The sequence below is a fragment of the Mytilus californianus genome, unplaced genomic scaffold, assembly GCF_021869535.1.
Source record: "Mytilus californianus isolate M0D057914Y unplaced genomic scaffold, xbMytCali1.0.p SCAF_15, whole genome shotgun sequence".
Lineage (NCBI taxonomy): Eukaryota > Metazoa > Mollusca > Bivalvia > Mytilida > Mytilidae > Mytilus > Mytilus californianus.
In genome coordinates this window covers 15,755,667-15,779,216 of record NW_026262637.1, presented here as the reverse complement: position 1 = coordinate 15,779,216, position 23,550 = coordinate 15,755,667, and the positions used below count along the sequence as shown (strand labels likewise).

The window sequence follows — 23,550 nt, the reverse complement described above, 5'->3', positions numbered from 1 at the left end:
TCGATAGTTTACTATACCAACCCTTGATTTAAAAGTATAACAATATATTTCATTCAGTTTAAATACCGTTAGACATGAGTACGTTTAATTCAATGCACCATTCAATTATTTACTGCCGAAATAAATAAATATAATGCACTCATTACATAGGTGTGTATGGTAAATTGAACCCATTTCAAGTCAATACAAACAGTAAATATTTGGATCGTTTGCGAGGTGTTGACAAGTAACAGCAATAAATCATACCATTGATAATCAACTCAATTTAACAAGTTTTCAATGGACTGTATGCCAGTAGTTGATTGTATATTATTTTGATGACTTAGATAACATTTTGAAAGAGTCCAGGTTACCCGGGAGTATGCTGATATCGGATCGATCACTCTTAACGTCGGTCAGGTAAGTCGTTTTCATTACCACTGTATCATCGCCACCGGAAATTGGGTACCAATTAAGCAGAGAGCGAGGACGAAAATAATTAACAAGGTAAGATTTCTTTCATAAAAACCATATCTACCAATTTGATAAAGTGAAAGGCTTATGAATTCATTTTCCTTTCTACGCTGCTTTAGTTTTTATGCCTGCAAGTACAAAACAAGTTTTCTGTTTTTTTTCCCCAATTGTACACCTGGAGCCTGGCAATTTTCAGGTTCATCGCCTACCGTCTTCACACAGGACATACATTGTTGTTCACTCTTTTTCTAGCTGAATTTCAAAAATATGACATTATGACTTTATATTCGCTGAAATTTTGCTACGAATGATCTTTTTAAACTGTAATGAACAAAACAATTAACATTTACTGTAAGTAAATTGCAAAGCGGTGTACGGCGTCTTCCAATCAACTGCTACTGTATGTAAAGATGTCATTGAGATTAATCACCACTATTCTTTATAATGTCAAGGGGGTGTGGTATAAATATCCTTGCATGAGCATTTTTTTTTTTGATATACGAAATAGCAAATATATAATTATAAGTATACTCTCTTACGATCCTATGATATGTCATCTGTACTGTTCAATCACAGATTATATTCTACTTAGTTATAAATATATCGTCATTAAACAATTTGTCCTATGCAAGAAAAATGTATCCATTGTACAGATTGATTGATTGATTGTTGGTGTTAAACGCCACTTTTAGCATTATTGGTTATTTGGAAGCGGTTAGTTTACATTGGTGGAGAAAGCTGGAGAAAATCACCGACCTTTGACAGAAAAGCTGACAATCTTAGTCAATTAAGTTTGGAATCTAAAGCTTCTGTTAGTGCGAGGTTCGAAGCCACAACCTCAGTGTTGACAAGATAGGGATTCAGTAATTGAACTACATAGTCCACTCGCTCACCGAGTCCCTCCTTCCCCATTGTAATACGACTATATACAACATACTTAAAGTTACAGCTCTAAATCAGGTTAAAAATTAGGTAACAAATTAGAAAAAAATTCGTAAGGGTTCCGCGGAACCCAATGTCTCGCCTACTTTTGCTGTTAGTCGCAGGCTCAACAAAAATGGGGAAAAAAATATTTAAAATTTTCCTCTAGATACTATCTTTTGATTGTAAGAAGTTCTGTTCAAGTTTGGTAAAAATCCAAGAAGGTTTGTGATTAATTTAATAAATGTTTTAAAAACTTTAACTGCAGACTGTACGTAATGTTAACTGGAATAAAACTAAGTCCATTTATAAGTAATATACGGAAAAACAGGAAATATATTTTTACCAAATTTCCCTCTAGATACTAGCTTTTGATCATAAACAAGCTTCTGTCCAAGTTTGGTTCAAATCCAGGATAGTTTAAGAAAGTTATTAAAATTTTGAAAGCTTTAACCACAGAGTGAATGTAATGTTAACTGGCAGAAAAAACTAAGTCCATTTATAAGTAAAATACGGATAAACAGGTTTTAACAAAATGTACTTTTGAATACTATCTTATGATCACAAACAAGCTTCTGTCCAAGTGTGGTACAAATCCAGGATAGTTTAAGAAAGTTATTAAAATTTGAAAAATTTTAACCACAGTGTGAATGTTATGTTAACTGGCAGAAAAACTAAGTCCATATATGAGTAAAATACGGATACACAGGATTTTTTTTTTTAGAAAATTTTCTTCTGGATACTATCTTATGATTATAAACAAGCTTCTGTCCAAGTTTGTTACAAATCTAGGATAGTTTAAGAAAGTTATAAAAATTTGAAAAACTTTAACCACAGAGTGAATGTAATATTAACTGACAGAAAAACTAAGTCCATTTATGAGTAAAATACGGATAAACAAGCTTCTGTCCAAGTTTGTTACAAATCTAGGATAGTTTAAGAAAGTTATACAAATTTGAAAAACTTTAACCAGAGTGAATGTAAATATTAACTGACAGAAAAACTAAGTCCATTTATGAGTAAAATACGGATAAGCAGGATTTTTTTTTTTACAAAATTTACTTCTGGATACTATCTTATGATCATAAACAAGCTTCTGTCCAAGTTTGGTTGAAATGCAGGATAGTTTAAGAAAGTTATAAAAAATTGAAAAAATTTAACCACAGAGTGAATATTTGTGGACGCCGCCGACGACGACGACGACGACGCCGACGGAATGTAGGATCGCTATGTCTCGCTTTTGCGACAAAAGTCGCAGGCTCGACAAAAACGGATATTTTGGACTTTAGATCGAAGTTACATTAATATCTTTTTTTTTATTTGAATTTAACGACATTGTTAGTGCTTTATTTTAATGGTAAATGTGTTATGCTAATAAGGATTCTAAAAGTAGAAAGATTGATTGGAATCTTATCGACAGTTTGCATACACTCACTGTACGGAATATACTGTGTGCCAAGAGATCTTTGGAGATTTCCTGTTAAACAGAGGAACATTTTCCCACTTCCAAACATAAGTCAAACTTTTGAGAAAAACTTTGGATCATTTTTGTTATTAAAAATGACAATAAGTGAGATTATTCATTATCTGTTTAGACATGAAATTAATCTTCTTAATTTGAAATGATTATCTTAAAACATACGTTTAGCATTCTATGTTTATTTTTTTTTAATAGTATTTCACAAGAAAAAGTGAACTAAAACACTGCCTAGAATATAATTGTATACTGAATTTTAGATCTTAAGAGGAAGTCTGTATAGTGCAGTTACTGTTTTAAATTGTACTCCATTGCTACATTACGAACACTTATAAGTGTATTTCGCTGAACGTGCTGAGTTGGCATTCTGGTACCATGTTTATTTAAAGTGAAATGTATTGAATTCAGTATAAGGGTTATTGGTATAGGCCAGCTGCTTTACTGCAGGTAAGAGTTGCAGTGTTCTCAAAAGGACAAAATTTAGCCAAAACTCTGCGTGATTTGGTAGATTTTGTTTTCTTGTCACACGTCGTTGGTACTCTTTAAATGGAAGTTGTATTTTGAAAGACAAATATTTCTTCCATTTAATGATCACAATTAAAAATATATTTATGTCGTTATATATAAGTATAATAATTGTGTTATTGGGTGTCAGGGTGTACAGCTATTGTCGTATTGGTTGTGCCGGTGAATTTTCGAAAGTCCCTTAATACTAGTAACACAAAAAAAAATTGTTTTAACTGTGCATTCTCAGGATCCAAAAATAAAAGTAAAGGTGTTTGGCAGAAGGGGATTGTCTTTGACTGGAGTGTCCGTCTTTTCTGTTCGTACTACATTTGCATGAATAATATCATTAAATGCCTACAGTTTGCTTTGTGTCCAAGGAAATGAATTGATCTAACAAATAAGACTTCCACTTGTTTTAACACTAAAAGTAGCACGAGGAGTTAATTTTGTATTTGTTTTTTGTTTTTCCAAAAGGTGTAACTTTATTAAGATGATAGGTATTTCGCTGACAGGAATATGTGAAACAATTCAAACAAGGAAACTAACGGCCGTATAAAAATTCAGTTTACCAAAAGTAATGACGGGCATGAACCGACGACAACCACTGAATTACAGACTCCTACCATGCCACAGGTTACCAAGACTACCAGGTGCTTCATTTTGTAGTATGATATAAAATCTTGTTGGCATGAAATATACAAGCAGCATACGTTAGAAAATCACGTCATGAGCTTTAAACATAATAAAATAGATGAGAATGAATTAAATAATTAAATTCGTACCTTTCTGTCCTCTCTCTCAACTTCGTTGGTACCGATTTCCAGTAGCGATGATACTTTAGTATAATGGCATCATGCGCACCTATATAAACCAAAATATCATTACATACCAATTTACTATACCGTTTTGTAGTAATTATGCAAAATAGCAACTGTATGCTTGTTATACCAAAGACAGAGTAACCTCAAAGAAGAAATATGACTCAAAATAGTATAAGTAGAAATTATATTGCCGAATTATTAAGTTTATATTGTTTCGAACTAGGAAGTTATTTCAATTTTTTAAATAATGTTATCGTTTTCTTAGCAAAATCCGGTAAAAAAGCTTCATGAAGTAAGAAAATGTAGAAGTACAAGTTCTCAAGTGCAAAATTTACCTTCACTTTTTCCTGAGATAAACTGTAACATTGTGTTATAAGTTGTATGCACCTCTTGGCCATTTTTGGTGTGTTGGATCATTTTTATATATACATTTACTACAGGGTCTTCATAAACATGATGAACTGTCACTATATAAATCAATCTTATAACACAACCAAACAGCGAACATACGGATCGGCTAGAAATGCTACATACACAGGAAAATATACACAAGTCTTAAAACAAGTCTTACGATTTGTGCAAGAGTGGCGGAAGATACCAAAGGGATAGTCAAACTCATGATAAGTCAAACTGATAACGCCATAGCAAAACACAAAAAACGACCAAACGACAAAAATAGTCTACACAAAACAACACAGAAAACTATAGACTGAGTAACAGGAACCCCACTAAAAGCCGATGGTGATCGTATGTGCTTCGGAGGTTAAGCAAATCCTGTTCCATATGTGGCACCCGTCCTGATGCTCATGTTAGTCCAGACCCGTTATTAATTCGTTAAATGAGATTACAATAATTAAGATTTGTACAACGATAGCGAAAATAGATATTTAAGAATATACGAAACATTTTTTTATTGCGTACATGTGGATACGCAAATATTTTGGCACTTTAAATGAATCAAAACGATGTTTATGCATGTATCATAAAAAATACAGACGTAGGTTGTTTATTGTGTCAAAATATTTGTCTTTCTGAACAATATGATTACATCTTTTCTTTTTGCCTTTACATATCATTTTATTTATATGTTTACACGTCTTTCGTCTAAACAGTTATAACTCTTCGAGAGCCTTTCTCTATTGGATAACCTGGGGATTTCCACTCACTCGATTGAGTGATGGACCCCCCTTTTTATATATATTTTGTTTAGTTGTTGTTGTAGTTGTTGATAAAACAGTAGTTTATATATAATGACTATATTCTTTTAGAGTAGATGGGCATATCATTGTATACCTTAAAATATTACAAAACAATACATATTAGTCTTAGAAACATGATTTTGTTTATTAGTTGTTATTGACTTTGAACTAGCTGTCAGTAACTGCGAGTACTCTCAGATCTGTACTGTGTGTCTTTTGTTGTTATGGATGTATGAATACCCTGCCACGCCCGGTCTGTGTTTTTGTTTGATGTTTTCTGCTTTGTATCGACCTGGTGAGTTACGCCCTTTTCAACTGATTTTTTATAGTTTGTTCTTATGTACTGTTACACCACTGTCCCAGGTTGGGGGAGGGTTGGCGCCTTCAAACATGTTCAATATTTCCACATTCTTTATGTGCCTGTCCCAAGTCAGGAGCCTGTAGTTCAGTGGTTGTCGTTGGTTTATGTCTGTCATATTTGTTTTTCGTAAATTATTTTGTTATAAATTAAGCCGTTAGTTTTCTCAATTGAATTATTCCATATTTTTCATGTCGGGGCCTTTTATATCCGACTATTCGGTATTGGGTTTTCTCATTGTTGAAGGCAATACGCTTGCCTATAATTGCTTACATCCACTTCATTGAACTTGGATGGATAGTTGTCTTATTGGCAATCATACCACATCTCCTTATTTTTATATCCATAGGGTCTAGTGTAAATATTTTGGAAATCAAAAGAATATGGTGTGGACCAAACTGATTAAAATCAGAACTTTCAATTTAGTCCGTTTAATGTGTTTGCCGATTGTGTAAGACAGCTAAAAACACGCTTATATAATATGATAAATGAAATTACCAGTAGTACTATAAATTCAGAAAGGTGAATGTTAGGACTTCATGAACATATACTACTTAATATAGTACTTTCGACAATTAGATTGAGAAAAGTTTAATACGTTTTGAATGATTAACTAATGAAGATTAACATTACCAGTACTCTAGCTATGCAAAGTGACCATTTCCACCATTAAAAATAATCTAACATTAATGAAATGAACCAGAATGATTTTGTTATCAGTAAATTAAAACATATTTTTTTTTGTTATACAGCTATAAACATTTACGGTCCTACTTCTATCAATATTTACATTTCTGCATTTCACAGGACCCTCTTTTTCTCTGACTGTTTATGACGTCTTTACACTAAATCAATGGATGGGTATTGATTAATATGGATGTATTTGTTACATGATTTTTTATCAGATGTTATTGGATTTAAACTAACTTTCAGTAGCTGCTAGTACTCACTGATCAGTACTTTGTGACTTTTTGCTAGTTTTTTTTTTGTTGGTGCTAATATGCTGATGAGTCTAACCTTTTTAAACGTATTTTGTGTAGTTTTGTTTTATGTTGTGTTGTTACGCCACTGTCCCAGGTATGGAGAGGAGGAAGGTGTGAGTAAGCACCTGCAAAACATGTTTAACCCCTCCACATTATGTATGTGCCTGTCCCAAGTAAGGGGCCTAATTTCAGTGGTTGTCGTTTGGTGTTGTTTACCATATCTATTTTTGTTTATTATTTCATATATAAATCAGGTCGTTAGTTTCTCGATTGAATTGTTTTACATGTGTCATGTCGGGCCTTTTATGGCTTGCTATGCGGTATTAGTTTTATTCATTGTTTGAAAAATATCGTAGGTGACCTTTAGTTGCTAACTGTAACGTCATTTGGTGTCTGGTGGAACTCTCCGTCTCATTGGCAATCACAACACATCTTTTTATTTCTATACTGAAACATATTTTTCTTTATGGATGTAAAATATCTATTAAGTGATAAAATGTCTCCTATTTTAATTTAGTGAAATTGGAGATTGAAATGCTTTTTATATCCCACTAGTGGATTATGCCGTATCAATATATTCAAGAATCTGATAACTCTCAGGCTTTAGAAAATGTATCAGCATTAACAGATTGTATATTCCATTAAATAATCTCATGTCTACGTTATATCCTAGTGTATCCGAACTCAAAAGTATTAAATATTTAGTTGTTATAATAAATTTTAAAAATAAAACGTTAACTAATCTTTTGCAATTGCTTTGATTCTCGTAACACTCTTAATTTTATAATCACACTGTTCTTACATAAGACTGCTAGTCCACTCGGGTATATATGACCTGATTAAAAGACAATTTTTATAATGTAAAAAATGTTTTCGGAATTTAAAAGTCATTAAGATGTGTTATGCTTATAACAAGCAATGCCATTGTATTATAAAATATAACATTATTGTATATTGCAGAAAAATACATAATGATGTACTTTTTTCAAGATAAACAGCCTACAGGTCTTGTCCCACTTTTTTTTTTATAGCAAACAAAATCCATTGTATTGTGAAATATAGCATAGTAAATTGCAGAATAAATACCTAATGATGTACTATTTCATGATAAACGACCTACAGGCCTTTTCACACTTTTTGTTGTAAGTCTTAAGAGATTCTCCTATCATGACATAAAATAAAGGCATATTTTTCAAGTCAGGTAAAATTTGTTTTTTTTTTATAACACATGCGTTAAGTACTTATAACATTTTCCGTTTCTTTTAAAATGTTTAGACATAAATATCTCTGAGTCACCTGACGGAATAGGCTATTAGTTTTTTTTAAATACCTAATCAATTAATCGGCTGTAAACATGAAACATTAAATAATTAAACTTAATGAACCAGCGGGTGGTCTTAAAACATAATTAATAATAACGTAACGAACTGCAAATGTTTTAATATCTAGATATTACGTAAAGCATCTAACAGCGATCCTTCTTCACATTGGAAAAATAAAATCGAATTTTAAGATGCTGATGTTGTTCGTTTTTGTTGTGTGTAAGTGGAGCTAAGTGATAAAGTATATTTCATTGGCAGTTTATTGTTCTGTAAGTATATTGATTGATTGGTGTTTGCTTTACTCCGCCTCAGCACAAATGGCTATATCGTGGCGAGCGGATATCTGTAAGTAGTTTGTATTTAATTTTTACATGTATGTTGATTGTACTTGATATGCTGAAAGCATTCTGAATCTTAAAATAAATGTATGATACATTTTAGTCGGTATAGATCATGGATTATCAATATGTTTGTTTTCGACAATGAGACAGCTACCCAAAGAAAAAAATTGTAAATCTAGTGTTATATTTTTAATTTTAAAAACCAATTAGCAATTTCTTAGATTAGACAGAGAAACATCTATATAGGATTTTTTTTTATTGATAAATATATGTCATCTGTATCAAAGGCGAGGAATAATATAAAAAAGAAGATGTGGTATGATTTAGTTTGAAACAACTATCCAATAGCGCCCAAGAGAAGCGGATTTCAGCAACTATCGGTCACCGTACGGACTCCAACAATGAGAAAATCCCACACCGTATAGTCCGCTACAAAAGACCTAGATATGTCAAATGTGGAACAATTTAAACGAAAAAAAATAAAGGCCTGATTTGTGACAAAACAATAAACGAAATACAAATATTTCAGGCAGCAACACACGACAACCACTGACTTTAAAAGTCAGGTTTAAACATTATTATGAACGTCCAACCCTCCCCTAACCTTGCACAGTGGTGTAACAGCACAACATAAGGACAAACGTCATTTTATTATTTACATTGGACCAAAATCGCGTTCTTTTCAATTAACCTCGGTTTATTTCTTTAAAGTCTCATGAAACCGGAAAATTATTTTTGTTTCACGTGACTGCAATAAAAACAATTTATAGAAAGGACTATTGCAAACGTGTTACTCTACCCAATGATTTATGCCTCGTTCACACGTACATTTAATTCGAATTGAATTCGCATCGAATGCGAATCGAATTCGCTAATCGCGTTCACACACTCTTCTTTTTTAATTCGAATTGATTCGAATTCGCTAAATCGCATTATCCAAATCGCATTAGAAATGCGTTTTTGTTGATACGAATTAAAAGTTAACGTCGTTTGGATAGTAAAGCGAATTTGACGCGCATTTCAATTCGAATTAGAATTTACATTTGGACGTAAAACGTTTCGAATGTGAATTAAACTAATTCGAATTAGTTAATGCGAACCGAATTCGAATTACGCGTGAACGCAGCATAAATTTTTATTTCAAAACTTTATATTCCATAACGAAAATATATCAATCCTAAGAAACACCTTAGCAAATGATTTATTGTTAACCGTTCTTTAAACGACAGTTTACACGCATATACACGTTTAGTTTATAGACGCATATTTATAAAGCATGAAATCTCATTTTTCATAGTTTTTTTTATAGTGTTTTAATATATACAAAATAGAAGTTTAGATTCTCCGATATCACCCTAAAGAGTTGTCACTGGTGTTTACCTAAGCTGTGTCCACAAAGTCGAAAACTGGGACTGTAATAACATTAATGTATTGTTGGAAGATATTGTTTTTTTTGTATTTTGATTATGATACGTTTAACTTATATGGACAGGTGACGAGTCACTTCACGTATTAACATAGTCAACGAGTTATGTGGAATAGAAATTAAGTCGACAGGAGTCCAAGTCCAGTCACAATCCAGTCCCTTAATACATTTGTAAATCTACCATTTTTTATGTGATATTGTACATGTACCTAGTTGCAAATTCTGTTTAATCTGTAGTATTTTCAATTTCCATGAAATTTTGAGTAAATCTGGAAGGTATATGATAGAAAACTATGCATGTAAATGGCCCAATTTCAGTTTTAATTTTAAAAACATGAAGTGAATTGAATTACCCTATGCATAATCTCTTGAAGGTTTCCTAAAAACTTACTTACATGACACAACTAATTAAAACGACAATGTTTTATATAAAAAAAAAATAATGCAAACATAAAAGCACACAGAAAGTTCAAGCATTGCTCTGTAAACCTCAATAATATTTTTGGTAATTTTCCGGTCCTGAAATTTCTAAATAAGCGATTCCATTTAAAACACAATTCTGGCAGAAAAGGAAAGATTTTTGCATCGTCAATGTAATGCAATAAAGTGTTTTATATTTTGATATATAATTACAAGAAAGGATCCCAAGAATTACAAACAAATATTGAACACTACAACTGACCATACAATCCAACAAAATTGATGTTAACTTTTATGTCAATAAGAATGTAGAAAAATTGTTGTTAAAATTTGATAATTCCCTCGAAGGTTTGAAACAATAGAAACACTGTCGAAAATTTGGATAAACATTACAAACAAAACTGTTTAAGACAGGCGTTGTATGGTATACGTAAGATAAGATCAACCCAACGACAAAAATTTAAAAGACTTTCAGAGATCAACATTAGGAATTCAAAAAGTGTAAAATATACAATACGTCAGGCTATCAATCGTCCAGATTCTACGATGTTGTTTTTCAATTAGACACCTCGGCTAATATTTTTTTATCTTATTTTATTTTATTTAACAATAAATTTGAACCTTCAGTACTAGCAATTAGGTTATTTACACAAAATTAAAATCGATTTCACCCGAGATACCCTACTGTTAGATTGACATTCTATATAATATACAATCTTTGTATCTGTCAAAGAAAGTCTTCCAGTCATAACAAGTACATTAAATTTCTATATTGTTCAGAAAAAAATTCATAATTGGAATTGTAAATAATTTGAATTAGACTGATGTATTACTTTCCTAACTCATTTCTTACAATAGATACATGTATATGTTTCACTCTGACCTTCTGTTGGTCTTTCTTACAAGAGATATTTGTTTCTCTCTAACCTTTGATTAGCAAATCATTTACATTGGCATCGTCCCCACAACTTTAAAAAAAAACACATTCTAGTTGTCTCATTGGCAATCATAGGTCACATCTTCTTATTTTTATACAATAGTAGTTTCAATTGGATATTGATACACAAATCATTTTTTTTACAGTTATTACGTCGCATCTTAAACAGTTTTCAATGCACGTTATCGACATCTTGCGACTAATTTTGCCCAAACTGACGCCATTAATCGCTATATAAAATTGCTATGAGATGATATCTTATGCTCCTTGTTGAAGCCCTCATTGCAATATTGAGACGAAAAATAGTAAAAAAAAAACTAATGTTATTTTTCTGTTTGTGCTTGCGTGTAAGGATTTTGTGTAAATAACATGATTCAATAAACATATCCCATTACTTTTTGCTTGTAATGAGAAAAAGGATAACAATTACATCACCATAAAGTATTCTACCCGACTACATTTGTACCAAATTACAGGAAGAAAGAAAGTTAATAATTTTAACGAATATAATTATACAATTGCACCACAAATGGAAGTAGCTGATGTTATGTAACCTTGTATGTATACTAGTCGATATTTGTTTAATCGGATTCATATTTATAAGAATTTTATAACAAATATTTATTCACAAAAATTAAAGGAAGGTTAATCTGGGAGATTACCGCTGTATTTTTTACTTAACATAATTATGTTATGAAACAGGTTTACTGCAAAATAAAATGTTTTTGTTAAATTCCTAATTTTATAACAAACTTCAGTTATTAAACATTGATGTGAAAAGTCGGATCCATTTAAAGAAATTTAAATGCCCTTTTGTAAATAACTCTAAATTGTAAATACACATGTAAATATGATATGGAAATATTTAATGATAAACTATAGATGGGTTCAAATGTCTTTCATATACAAATGACGGTTTATTGACAACCTATATCAAAGAATAACGGTATGTGTAAGTCCATTACATTGGTCTTCATTATAAGCCGGATACTTAACTGAAAACGAGTTCGCATTTGAAACTTTAAAATATTTGTGTATTGACAATAAAGTTATGAAGACTTAGTAATTTAGGGCGTGCTTCACGCTACTTGTAGTTTACTTTGGTCTATGTATCGTATTCAGATTGGAATTTATGACATTAATGATGTGAGAACACGGAGTGATAGTTTGGTGAAAAATACATGTTAAAATACATAGTTACATGAGCTGCAGGGATATTTTCTACGGACGTGATTGAGGCTTTGATGATCTTTATTTGTTGTACAAGTTCATGTAAGTGTGCATTAACGTTTTTTCCAATTTCTGTCTTTTGTCGAAGAAGCTACACGGTACACATTTTTAAAAGGTTCATAAAACGTAATTATGGCACCCTCAACCGAGTTGGGGTGACATATTGTTATTGTTCGTTTCTTTTTTTTCTTATTATTATATTTATTCTTCCACACTTTTTTGTCCATGCTATTTCTCAGAATTGGCTTGAACAATATTGATGGAACTATACCATAATGTAGACCACTATATAAAATTGTGCAATCGGGGTATGGCATCATCAAGATGGCTGCCGTTGCCATGGAAACTGAAAAAATGTGAAAAAAAATGCAAATTCTAAATCTTTCGTTATAAGAGGCAATCTCTTGAAAGTTTATGTAAATGTTGGTAGTGATGCCCTGAGGTACCAACAGTACTTGGAATTTTCAAAATGGCTGCCATTGCCATGGAAACTGGAGAAAAGTTTAACATTGACCCTATGGAAAAAAACATCAAACCAGCATTTTCTAAAGGAATATAAGATCAAACTCAAAGAAACATCATGAATATATAACATGACATAAGTCAATGTTGCAACTGTTGTTGGAATTTTCGAAATGGACACCGTAACCATGGAAACAGCAAAAATATCCAAAAATTTCAAAATGGTCTAAACTAAATGAAACTAAATGGTAACTGACAATTGGAGATAAGACTTTGGACTTCGGAATTTCCAAAATGGCCGCCGTTGCCATGGAAACTGCAAAAATAAAAAAAAATAAAAAATGTTACAAATTTTCCGAAAATTTACAGACAAATTTGTTGTAATGCATTTAAGTGCTTTGACTGTTTTTAATTTTCAAAATGGCTGCAGTTTAGTGGCAATGTGGGAAGGGTGCCATCCGCTATTGCTTGCAATGGCAAATCTAGTGTTTATTTGCTTTTGTTTTCTGAATGGATATTCGAGCTAATGAAGTCAGTATCAAAAAATAAAATGCCACTATTCTTTTTATCGGCAATTTGTCCTAACTGTATTTTATTTTTTGGATGACAATATGAAGTAAAATGAAATAAGAAGTAAAACTACTTTTACGCGTACAAAACGTTGGGATAGTTGTTCGGTTGTACGAATGAAGTCGCGTGCATTGATAAATTGAAGCGGACGGACATGAACACGTGATGTTGCTGCACTGATACATGACGTCATTGCCTAATGCCTGTCCCAAGTCAGTGTTTGTCCTTGGTTGTCGTCGGTTAAAATTTTTTGTTTGTTAATGTTTTTTTTTGTTAATAAGGTTGTTTTTTTACTTTTCATTTGAACTAGAGTATCAAGTCCTGTCCATGATGTTGAAAATGTTAGGCAGTAAGATCAAAGGGAAATGTTCTTATTGCCGATAAACTCCTTCATCATAACTTTATGTATCATTAGAACCCCCAGAGTGGCGTAGATATACTTAAGTGATTTAATATGTCTTGTTGTTTTACATACACGGCTTGTTTTATGCCTAACGTGAGAGTACCCAAATTGCACCTATTTTGACAGTTTTTTCACCTACGTTTACTTATGATCCCGACAAAAGTTTCCATTCTGGGTTTATTTTGTAGATGTATTCTTATTTACTATATAGTTCCACCAATTTAATTTTGAATCCATATTGAATCATAGAAAAATGGGATTGAACCGACCTCCAAACGATCCATGATTCTATAATGAGGAGTACCCAAATTGCATAAATTCACATACTTAAAAATCGAATGACAGATGTTTTGTTTTATTTCTTCAAATATTTAGAACAATGTGACATTAGTCCATGCTTACTTTTTAAGAAATTGATGCTTGTAACATGTTTTATTTTGCTAATTTTTAAAAGATGCCTTTTAGTGAACGTCGCCATAGATTTTACTTTTTCCAGTGAATACTTCATCTGATGATATATACAGTGACAATTTTGTGCACATCTTCATATATTTAGTTATGTTGAAAGACGTGCAATAATGTCAAATCATAAAAATACAAATTGTTTAGTCTCTAAAAAAACTTGTAAGATTTCCGCTGTTTCTATTGCTAAATAGGTGCAATTTGGGTACTCGGTGCAATTTGGGTACTGTGACGTTAGCTATTGACGAGACAGTGTTTGTTTTTCAGCAAGAAATATTTTGCCTACAGCGATAGCCTTAAGCTTTCTTGTATTGGCTTTATTGAACAGACTTATGTCTGCTTTACCTAACTACTATCAGTTCTCGTATGTTTACTCTGCCTTACAGAAATGACTGGTTTCCCTAACAATGGCCTGTTCGATGTTTGAGGATGTTTTCCAGGATCAGTTTATACCATTGGATATCAAAAAGCAGGTTGGAAACTATAAGATAGGAAAAACTCTGGGAAAAGGCTCGTTTTCCACTGTTCGAGAAGGCAAACATTTACAGAATGAACAAACGGTAAGATATTTGTCGGGTCTGAAAACTTGTCAAATGCCAAATTTAAAAATAATGTACAAATACAAAATGTATAGAAATTAACTGTTCAAATTTGTGTATTAATTGTTTTCTTTAAAAAATTGTACCCGAATCTTATGTTATAAATTTCATGCCGACAAAACAGGACTTAGATAATTTTAATCTTGAGTTTCGGTTGTATATTTGTACTTAGCATTTCGGAAGCTGGCTACATTATCAGAATATACTTAAATAGTACCATAGGGAAGTGGTTATAAAGTTATGAATTATAGAAAACATCATACAAATATGACTTCTCAACAGTGAACATAAGATTATGCTTTCAATTTGTATTTTTGATTTTTTACTAGGTGGCAATAAAAATAATTCCCAAAAGTTCAATTCTGCAGCAGGAGAAAATAAAGAAACGATTTTGCAGTGAAATTAAAGTGCAGAAAGGTCTAGACCATCCAAATATTGTTCGTTGTTTGGAGTGGATGGAAACTGGACGCAATTTTTATCTGGTTTTAGAACTAGTTGAAGGAGAAAATATGAAGGATTATTTAAAACGAAGGTAAATATTTATTTATTGTTTAAATGGTGATTATGAACCAAGTATATCCATATAATGAACCAGAAACTAACTTAAATTGAAATGGGAGAAAAAAACACTTCCATGAATAAAAAAAAATGTGATTTAAACCCATTACTGCACTCGTTCGTCTTTATGTTAATTACAAGTTTACTTACAAATTATAGGTACACTTCAAAAGGGTGGGTGAAGTAAATCAAACAGAAATTTATACAAGAATCTTTTTTCCCTTAAAAGTGGTATATGTATCACCAAAGATATCTGTTTAAAAAGGAACAATAATACATAAGGATTTACAAACAATTTCCTATCTTTAACAAATGTTTTATAAAACATATAGATTTAAAGAAAAGATTAAAAAATGAGATGTGATGAGATTGACAATAAGAGAACTATCCATTAAGACCATACAACAAAGATGTCAACAATTACAGGTCATCGTACGGCCTTCAACAATGAGCAAAACGTATCCCGCATAGTAACTCATAAAAGGCTACGGGATGACTTACTATAACAATAAGGTAACCAACGAACACCACTTGCTTATTGGCTCATGGCTTGGGACAGGCACTCATAGAATACGGCTTGGTTAAACATGGGTGTGCGCGCTCAATCCCCAAAGGACTGTGTTATACCACAGAGAACCAACTGTCATAATCAATGGGTAAGAGTCCCACTCAAATTTAATATACAGGTTCCAAGCACACACAAAAACAACAAACAGCTTACAAATGAATCATGTTGGTTCGGACTAAAATATCAATTGATAAACCTCAAACATGAAAACAACATTTCTAAAGGCGTCAAAGGCTATTTTGTAGATTTATTTTCAATACATGCACATGTACTTGAAGATGTATTCCAACGGGTTTACTGTCAAGACATGATACGCGGTCTTGGAAAAACTTGATCTTCTGCAATGCCAACATATAAGTATCATCAACAAGTAGGACCATATATTATATTATCTGTTAATAACTGGTTGACGATACTTGCTAAGTTATGTATCAAACTGTTGAAAATAAAATCAATGTCAGTACCAACGAAGACAATATTCAAAGATGTTACTTTAATGTCTGCCTTCTACATTTTTTTTTATCTTAACCAATCTATATATTTAAACAGTTATTCTTCATATTTATTCTTATTGTTTTTTTGAAAGTCAATTTTGTTCATCTAATTTATAAAGATCTGTCAAACTTTTCTTGTCTTCAAGGAAACAGATTGAAGAAACAGAGGGTAAATCTATTATGACACAGATCTGTTCAGCTGTAGACTATATGCACAATAAAGGCATTTTACACAGGTAACTCGTAGAAAACAAAATGAATTATTCATATGTGAAGGATAAACTTGATTGTAAAAGTGCTGCCCCATCATGAATCAATACAAGGCAACCAGCCATCAACTTCATTTTAAATAGACATAACTCATTAGACCAAAACAGAACATACTTTTAGACTTAAAAGAAAAAAGAGATATCGACCGACTTAAAAAGATTCTTACAATTAATGACATTTTCAGTTGATCTGGTAAATAGATTACTGAAACAGTTAAGGTGTAATTCATATATTATAATTAACTTGAACATACATGTAATAAAAATTACTTGCATATATAAAGATGCATTGATAACAGTTATATTTTCAGTTTATTGAATGTGTGGCAGACAAACTGTCATATACGAAAAAAAAATCGAACCTTTTTTTTTTAATTTCATTACGAATGAAATAAATTATTGAAGAAATGGATAAATCAAACATTTAAAAAGCCTGATATATAAAGCTTGATATATAAAATACAAAATAATGACTATAAGAATAAAAATGATGATTTTATTTCACAGGGATTTAAAACTAGATAACATGGTTTTAGAAAAAGATGGAAAAGTGAAAATAGCAGGTGATCGATTCTAAAATCATATTCTAAAAACCTCTTTATTTTATTCTTTGCATTCATTTTTTTTCAAAGTTCTAATCCGACTTAGACGTAACGTTACGTCGAACCTGACTTAATACATCATTGAATCAAGTTTTTTATATGTTGAATTCTGGTTGTTCTCCATACATACACAATAATAGCTTCTGGGGTTGGGTAAAGCGTTGTTCTTTTCTTTGTTTTTTCTTTCAAATACGGGTAAAAATGTTTAGTAATGAATTAATACACCAACACATTTCGTTTATAAAAAGTACCCGAAATTCATTATTTTACCAAATCAGCTTCAAATTTTGATATTGACATCCCTGTTATAAGATAAGCGTAGAAATTAGATATTCATCTTTATTTTAAATTTATTTTCATTGATTAGATTTTGGATTGAGTACCAGTCTTGAAGGAATAGAAAATAAACTTCACTTTTGTGGTTCACCTTCGTTCATTGCACCGGAAGTTCTCAGTAAAAGAAACTATACCACAGCATCAGATATATGGAGTCTGTAAGTACTAACAATCTTATCTACAAACCCTTACAATAATCAAGTAAACTATTTCTTCCCAGTTATATATATGATCTATGCACTTATCGAAATCTTCTTACAGTTCCATTGCATGATAAATTTTAAATACAGTCATGTAAATTAACATTAACCTTCATTATAATAATAACTTTAAATTTTAGTAAAAGTACACTAAGAAGTTAATTCTATGATATCAAATATTTTAAGGAATGACTGTAATATTTTTTCTGTCTATGAAGAAATAACATCAAAAATGTGGTGCACACTGAATAACCCGCGTAGCGTGTTATTTTAAAGTGTGCACCACATTTTTTATGTTATTTCGAGTAGACAGAAAAAATATTACAGTCATTTCTTATAATTTAATTCTAAATTCCATTTTAAACCGGAGTAAACCATGAAAAAACGTTGATGACGTCACGGTCACATGACAAAATTATGTCTATGAGCTGATAAACAAAACAACGTCAGCCAATCAGAAGACGCGTTACATCCAACATTAAATTATATGTTTATGAATACGATAAGTTAAGAGAATGAAGATTATGAACAAGCTTTCTTTTGAAAAACAAGTAGACATTATTTCTTTACTTAAATTAGTGTAAACAAAAATTCAAATTTAAGAATGGCGTGCAAATCGTATTCTGATTATGATTGATAGATATATGTAGATAAAGTCCGATAAAAAAAGGCTTTTCATTATCATGTCTGGTCAATGATGGTTCCACTATAACCTCCTTGGACTGATAGAGCCTTCAATTAACATCAACATTAGGCTTCTGATTACCAATTGATAGATAGAGCAATGAATTAATAGAAATAATAGGCCTCTGATAATATGTTGATAGATAGAGCCTTGAATTAACGAAAAAATATGCTTCATTATTGTTTTCTGCTCTTTGGTCGGATTGTTGTCTCTCTGACACATTCCCCATTTCCATTCTCAATTTTATTCTGATAATCTATTGATATATAGAGCTTGGTATAAGCATTATCATGATTATTGATGGCTAAAAACTTGTGATAACAGACATATTAGGCTTGTTATCATTTAGTGATTGATAGAGTCTTCTTTTAACAGGAACAGTAAACATCTGATTATTTTCTGTTCGTTGGAGCTTTGAATAGGACAGTTATAAGATGTTTCGTAATCATTCAATGTAAACTTTTGAATTTTGAATTTATATAATGATTTTTTTCTTCAAAAAGAATGTCAAACTAACAAATTACATAGTCAATTTTAATTATTTTCTGTTTACGTTTCACTAAACACTTTCCATGATAGGTCTAACAAAAAATAGCAGGTACACTCCGACTAATGGTGTAATCCGAGTAAATTCTTAATTGCCGATATATAATATAAAGAAAAATAGGGTTATGTTTTACATGTATTGTATAATACAATTATGTTTATTTTTCAGGGGGGTAAATTTATTTTACCTTTTGATTGGAACTTTGCCGTTTACAATGGAATCCAAAAACAACTTTGTATCCCTATACTTTAGCATTTTACAAGGCTGTGAAATTCCCGCAACAATTTCTGAAGGTAAGTTTTTTATGCCGTATCGCCATACTTTTGTTCGCATGACTATAAAAATTATCGCAGTAATTTTTGAAGGTTAGTTTACTATGCCATATAATTCACAAAAGTGCAACTTAAAAATTAGATCAATTTAGCTCTTTTAGTCTCAGAAAAGTATAGGCTAGAAAACAGGCTATAATAGCTAGTATATACTTATTACTGGCTATGAGAACAATACCAGTCAATGAGTTTTTTTTATTATACAGAAAGAAACTGGCCATGGGTTGTTAAATTGTCTGAAAAGACTATTTACCTGTTAAATTTCAAAATCTATTTACTGGTTACGAACTACAAACATATTTTCACTGGAAGAACATATTTTCACTGGAAGCACATATTTTCCCGTACTTTTATAACAATGGTAAATTTATTTGCCGACAATTTTATAAAGACAATACATACTGAGATAGCAATTGAATTTACTCGACCAAGGAACCAACTCGGAAGCAAAACAGGACCCGAACAGCCTTTTTGGATAGCATTCAGCTACATGTATTTAAAAGATCATCACAAAATCTGATTTAAATTATTGCCGCAAATGTATGCTGTATCATAATATCGATGGACTGAATTTAAGATTTTTAAAACAGTTATGTAGTATACAAACACTTGTTATGATTATTTCAGAATGCAGGGATTTGCTGACAAAGATGCTCACAGTTGACGAAGACAGAAGAATAGCAATGAATGATATTTTAGAACATAAATGGTTGACAACGGAAGTTGTATAGCACTAGCTGTTGACATTGTTAACGATACCTTACCCGTCATGTGTTCATTTGTTGTTTTGTTCGCATAAAATTGATAATCAGTGCATTGTTAATAATAGGACATTTTATAATATACTACAGCACTTTTTATAAGAAGTATTTATATTCAGAATATTTGTTCTTATGTTAAATAATCTGAGGAATATAGTACATCAATGAATACAAACAGCTACGTTCTTGTCTATAGACCTCATTAACCTAATATACAGATGAATATTTCATTTGATAAGGGAAATGATAAATCTTTATTTTTGGAATACAACCTACTGAACTGTGCTTTCACAAATGCTAACGTGCCAAATGTTTTCTTTTTGTGTACTTTGAAAATCTAAATAATTGTTAAATTGATCTCATCTTAAATATGAATGAAATATTTCACTGAACATTAAGCTAGCAACAATCAGTCAATCATACAAACATAGGATGACAATAATGTTGGTCAACTTTTTAATTCCAGTTTATAGCAATAACGATGTTTTTATTCAAACGACAGGGACGCTTAAGTTATATATTACGAACCTGTTTTCGTTGATAATCAAGTAATATCCTATAGTCTCACTTCCTTTCAGAATTATATGCTAACTTCTTGCTAATCTTAATTGATTTTTTTCCGTGAAAATATTTTGAAACATTATGTTACTAACCACTATTCACGAAACGACATATATGTGAAAATGGTATATTTATTCATTTTGTTTGTGAAGCCACGTCTATAATGATCAGATTTCTTTCTATACTTATAACTCACACTTAACAAAATTATGTATTATGTATTATGTATTACTCCAATGCAACAAATCCTTGCATATGTTAATTTTGGACGAATTAGTGATAGAGCAGTGCAATACTTTTAAAGTTTCTTTCAGTTGTCTTTCTTTGTACGTATTTTTCGTAGGAGTCAGCTGTTGGTGCTTTGTATTGTCTATTGTACTGCCCAGCATTTTTTGTAATTCTGTTATCCTTTATATGTATTACACAGATTAAAAAGCAGGTCGACACTTTTTTTTTAAATAGAAAAGGTTGAAAAGTCAGCTGTCCGTTCAAGTTGTTTTGTATACAGGCAGGAATTGTCAGAAAAAACCTATACTCACAGGTTGTTTACCCCTCCTTTTTGAAAATCTAAAACATGACTCCGCCTGAATTGCACAACTCGATAGATTTGTCATTCAAATATAATTGTCATTCCTTAGAAGGTTACCAAAAACTTACAATTAACTAAGCTAATCATCGAAACCTGTCACAAAAACGTTTTGACAGAAAAAGTTCGTAAATATTGAACATTTCAAACATTACTTGCGATTGATTTTGATCGCATATTTTTTTTTTTGGATCGCAGGTCTATAAATACTTCCTGTCTCGCACACTCTCAATCGACCATTTCCTAACTTTACAGTTTAATTCTAGACAATTCTTAGCAAAACAATGATTCCTTGTCCGGATTTTGGTATACTTTAGGTCCTTTTTGGTTTGGCCGGCTCTTTAATTTTTGTAAAAGGGTTGATTTTTCAACAATTTTGGCCCCGATCATCACTAAAAAGACATTTATTGTCGAAATGCGCATCTGGTGCAGTAAATTTTGTACCGATAATATAATTATATAAATCTTACTTTAACAATAGTTTTGTTTTCAACTTTACGGTAATAACAATTCTAAAAAACTAAACTCACGATTAATCAATTTGGCAGTTAAAGGGTGTTCTACCCGCTATGAACCCAAAGCAGGCACAGCGTTAATTCTATTTATAAGACAAACACATATTTAAGATGAAATACTGTATTTACATGCACCATGTCATGAACTATCTTGTGATCCGTTACTTTTTACAACAAAATATTGTTTAATGTATGTATTAAAAGTTATATATTTAGACAGATGTTAAATAAATAATATTTGGAAAATACCTTTGTCAATACCTTTGTCATAAACAGTGTATAAATGAAAATGATATGGGATATGGCGTTAAATATATAGCAACACAACAACTAATACAAGTGGGTGTTTAACGATCTCTACTACTCATGCAGGTCTCGCACGGTCAAACAAACGACACAAAATCCAAAGACATCAAATGGTCACAGTAAGACAAGTGTCTATGCAAAACCGGAAGCTCTCGTAGACATAATACGGTTTGAGACAACTCAGAAAAAGAGAGGATACACAATTTAAAAAATCACCGAAACTGCTAGTTAAGTTAAAAAAAAAAAGACAGAAAGGCCGTCCTAGCTAGCCAACAAAGATAAGACGACCTGTACAGATAGAGTTCCCCTTTTTATCACTTTTCATCCCGATTTAATCTTTTCTATCTACTGTCAGCAAGCATTGGTGTCTTATTGACATGACCCTTCCTTGAAAGAGCTTTTCCATCACCTCACGTTGTGACTAAATACAGACCACAAAAGTGGTGAATAAAATCAGAACACCTAAAAAGCGGAGGATACAAAACAAGCAATTGTAAGCGATTTTCCCCCGCCAACTTCAAAAACACTTTCGTCAACATAGTAAAAAAGCAGTGATACAATACATTGTATCTATGAAACATCTGACCAAAAAAGGAAAACAATATGTTCTTACTTGTAGAACTTGCAAGCTGCAATATGTTGCATGGGCAAAAAAAAATAACATTTAACAAAGATGAAATTGTCATTAGTCAATGCTATTCCAATTAAACATCAGATGAAATAATCATTGATAAATTTTAAACCAACCAACGACAGAAACTGTCAAATCACCTCTAAAGATCGTGGTGTTATTCTTAAAATATCATTTTTTAATTGATCGAGGCTAACCAAACTCGGATGATATAAGGTAAATAAATACAGAAATTTTTGGTGCAGCAGCTACGTATGGTTGAACCTCGTTGACTCAATCAAATAAACGAGAAAAAGTGTTATCACAATCAAAGGAATACATCTTCAGAGTTATTATCTACTGATGCTATAGTAAATCTTTACTATAGTCACTATTAATTAAGAGATACTTTTTTTTTATAAAAATAAAATGCATTGGTATGGTTGCAAAAGCAACTATCCTCAAGACACCATATGACGTGAATGTAAACAACTACAGCTCATCCTGCGGACATCAACATGAAACAAAGCATAAACCGTCTATTTAAACAGAGGCGGAAGATACCAAGTTGATATTTAAAACTGACAAATCGAAGAGAAACTGACAACACGCCATGGCAAATCACTTAAACGACTAAATGACATTCAAGTTCACACAGTACTACACAAAACAAGACTTGGCAACACTAACCTATCGATAGTAAGCTACAAAAGCCTTCAAGGTAACAAACAG

The 23,550-nt window shown here is 31.5% G+C and overlaps 1 protein-coding gene across 4 annotated transcripts; it reads left to right on the top strand.

Annotated features, from left to right (window-relative positions):
- Positions 1 to 143: 143 nt before the first annotated feature.
- LOC127725507 (uncharacterized) lies at positions 144 to 22,148 on the top strand. Of its 4 annotated transcripts, none has more exons than XM_052232532.1 (9): positions 144 to 399; positions 12,288 to 12,437; positions 14,679 to 14,852; positions 15,221 to 15,423; positions 16,658 to 16,747; positions 17,288 to 17,343; positions 17,750 to 17,876; positions 19,319 to 19,443; positions 20,107 to 22,148. In XM_052232532.1, the coding sequence occupies exons 3-9, from the start codon at positions 14,700 to 14,702 to the stop codon at positions 20,208 to 20,210; spliced, it is 858 nt and encodes a 285-aa protein (XP_052088492.1). In that variant the 5' UTR covers positions 144 to 399; positions 12,288 to 12,437; positions 14,679 to 14,699; the 3' UTR covers positions 20,211 to 22,148. The 4 variants fall into 4 exon arrangements, with proteins under 4 accessions (XP_052088492.1, XP_052088490.1, XP_052088491.1 ...); XM_052232531.1 differs by lacking the exon at positions 144 to 399 and adding an exon at positions 11,605 to 11,722; XM_052232530.1 differs by lacking the exon at positions 12,288 to 12,437.
- Positions 22,149 to 23,550: the final 1,402 nt, after the last annotated feature.

Coding starts and splice junctions, on each gene's coding strand:
- LOC127725507 (XM_052232530.1), top strand. CDS start 14,700: ATGGCCTGTTCGATGTTTGAGGATGTTTTCCAGGATCAGTTTATACCA. Junction 15,424..16,657: donor AAGGATTATTTAAAACGAAG/GTAAATATTTAT, acceptor CTTGTCTTCAAG/GAAACAGATTGAAGAAACAG. Junction 17,877..19,318: donor GCATCAGATATATGGAGTCT/GTAAGTACTAAC, acceptor TTTATTTTTCAG/GGGGGTAAATTTATTTTACC.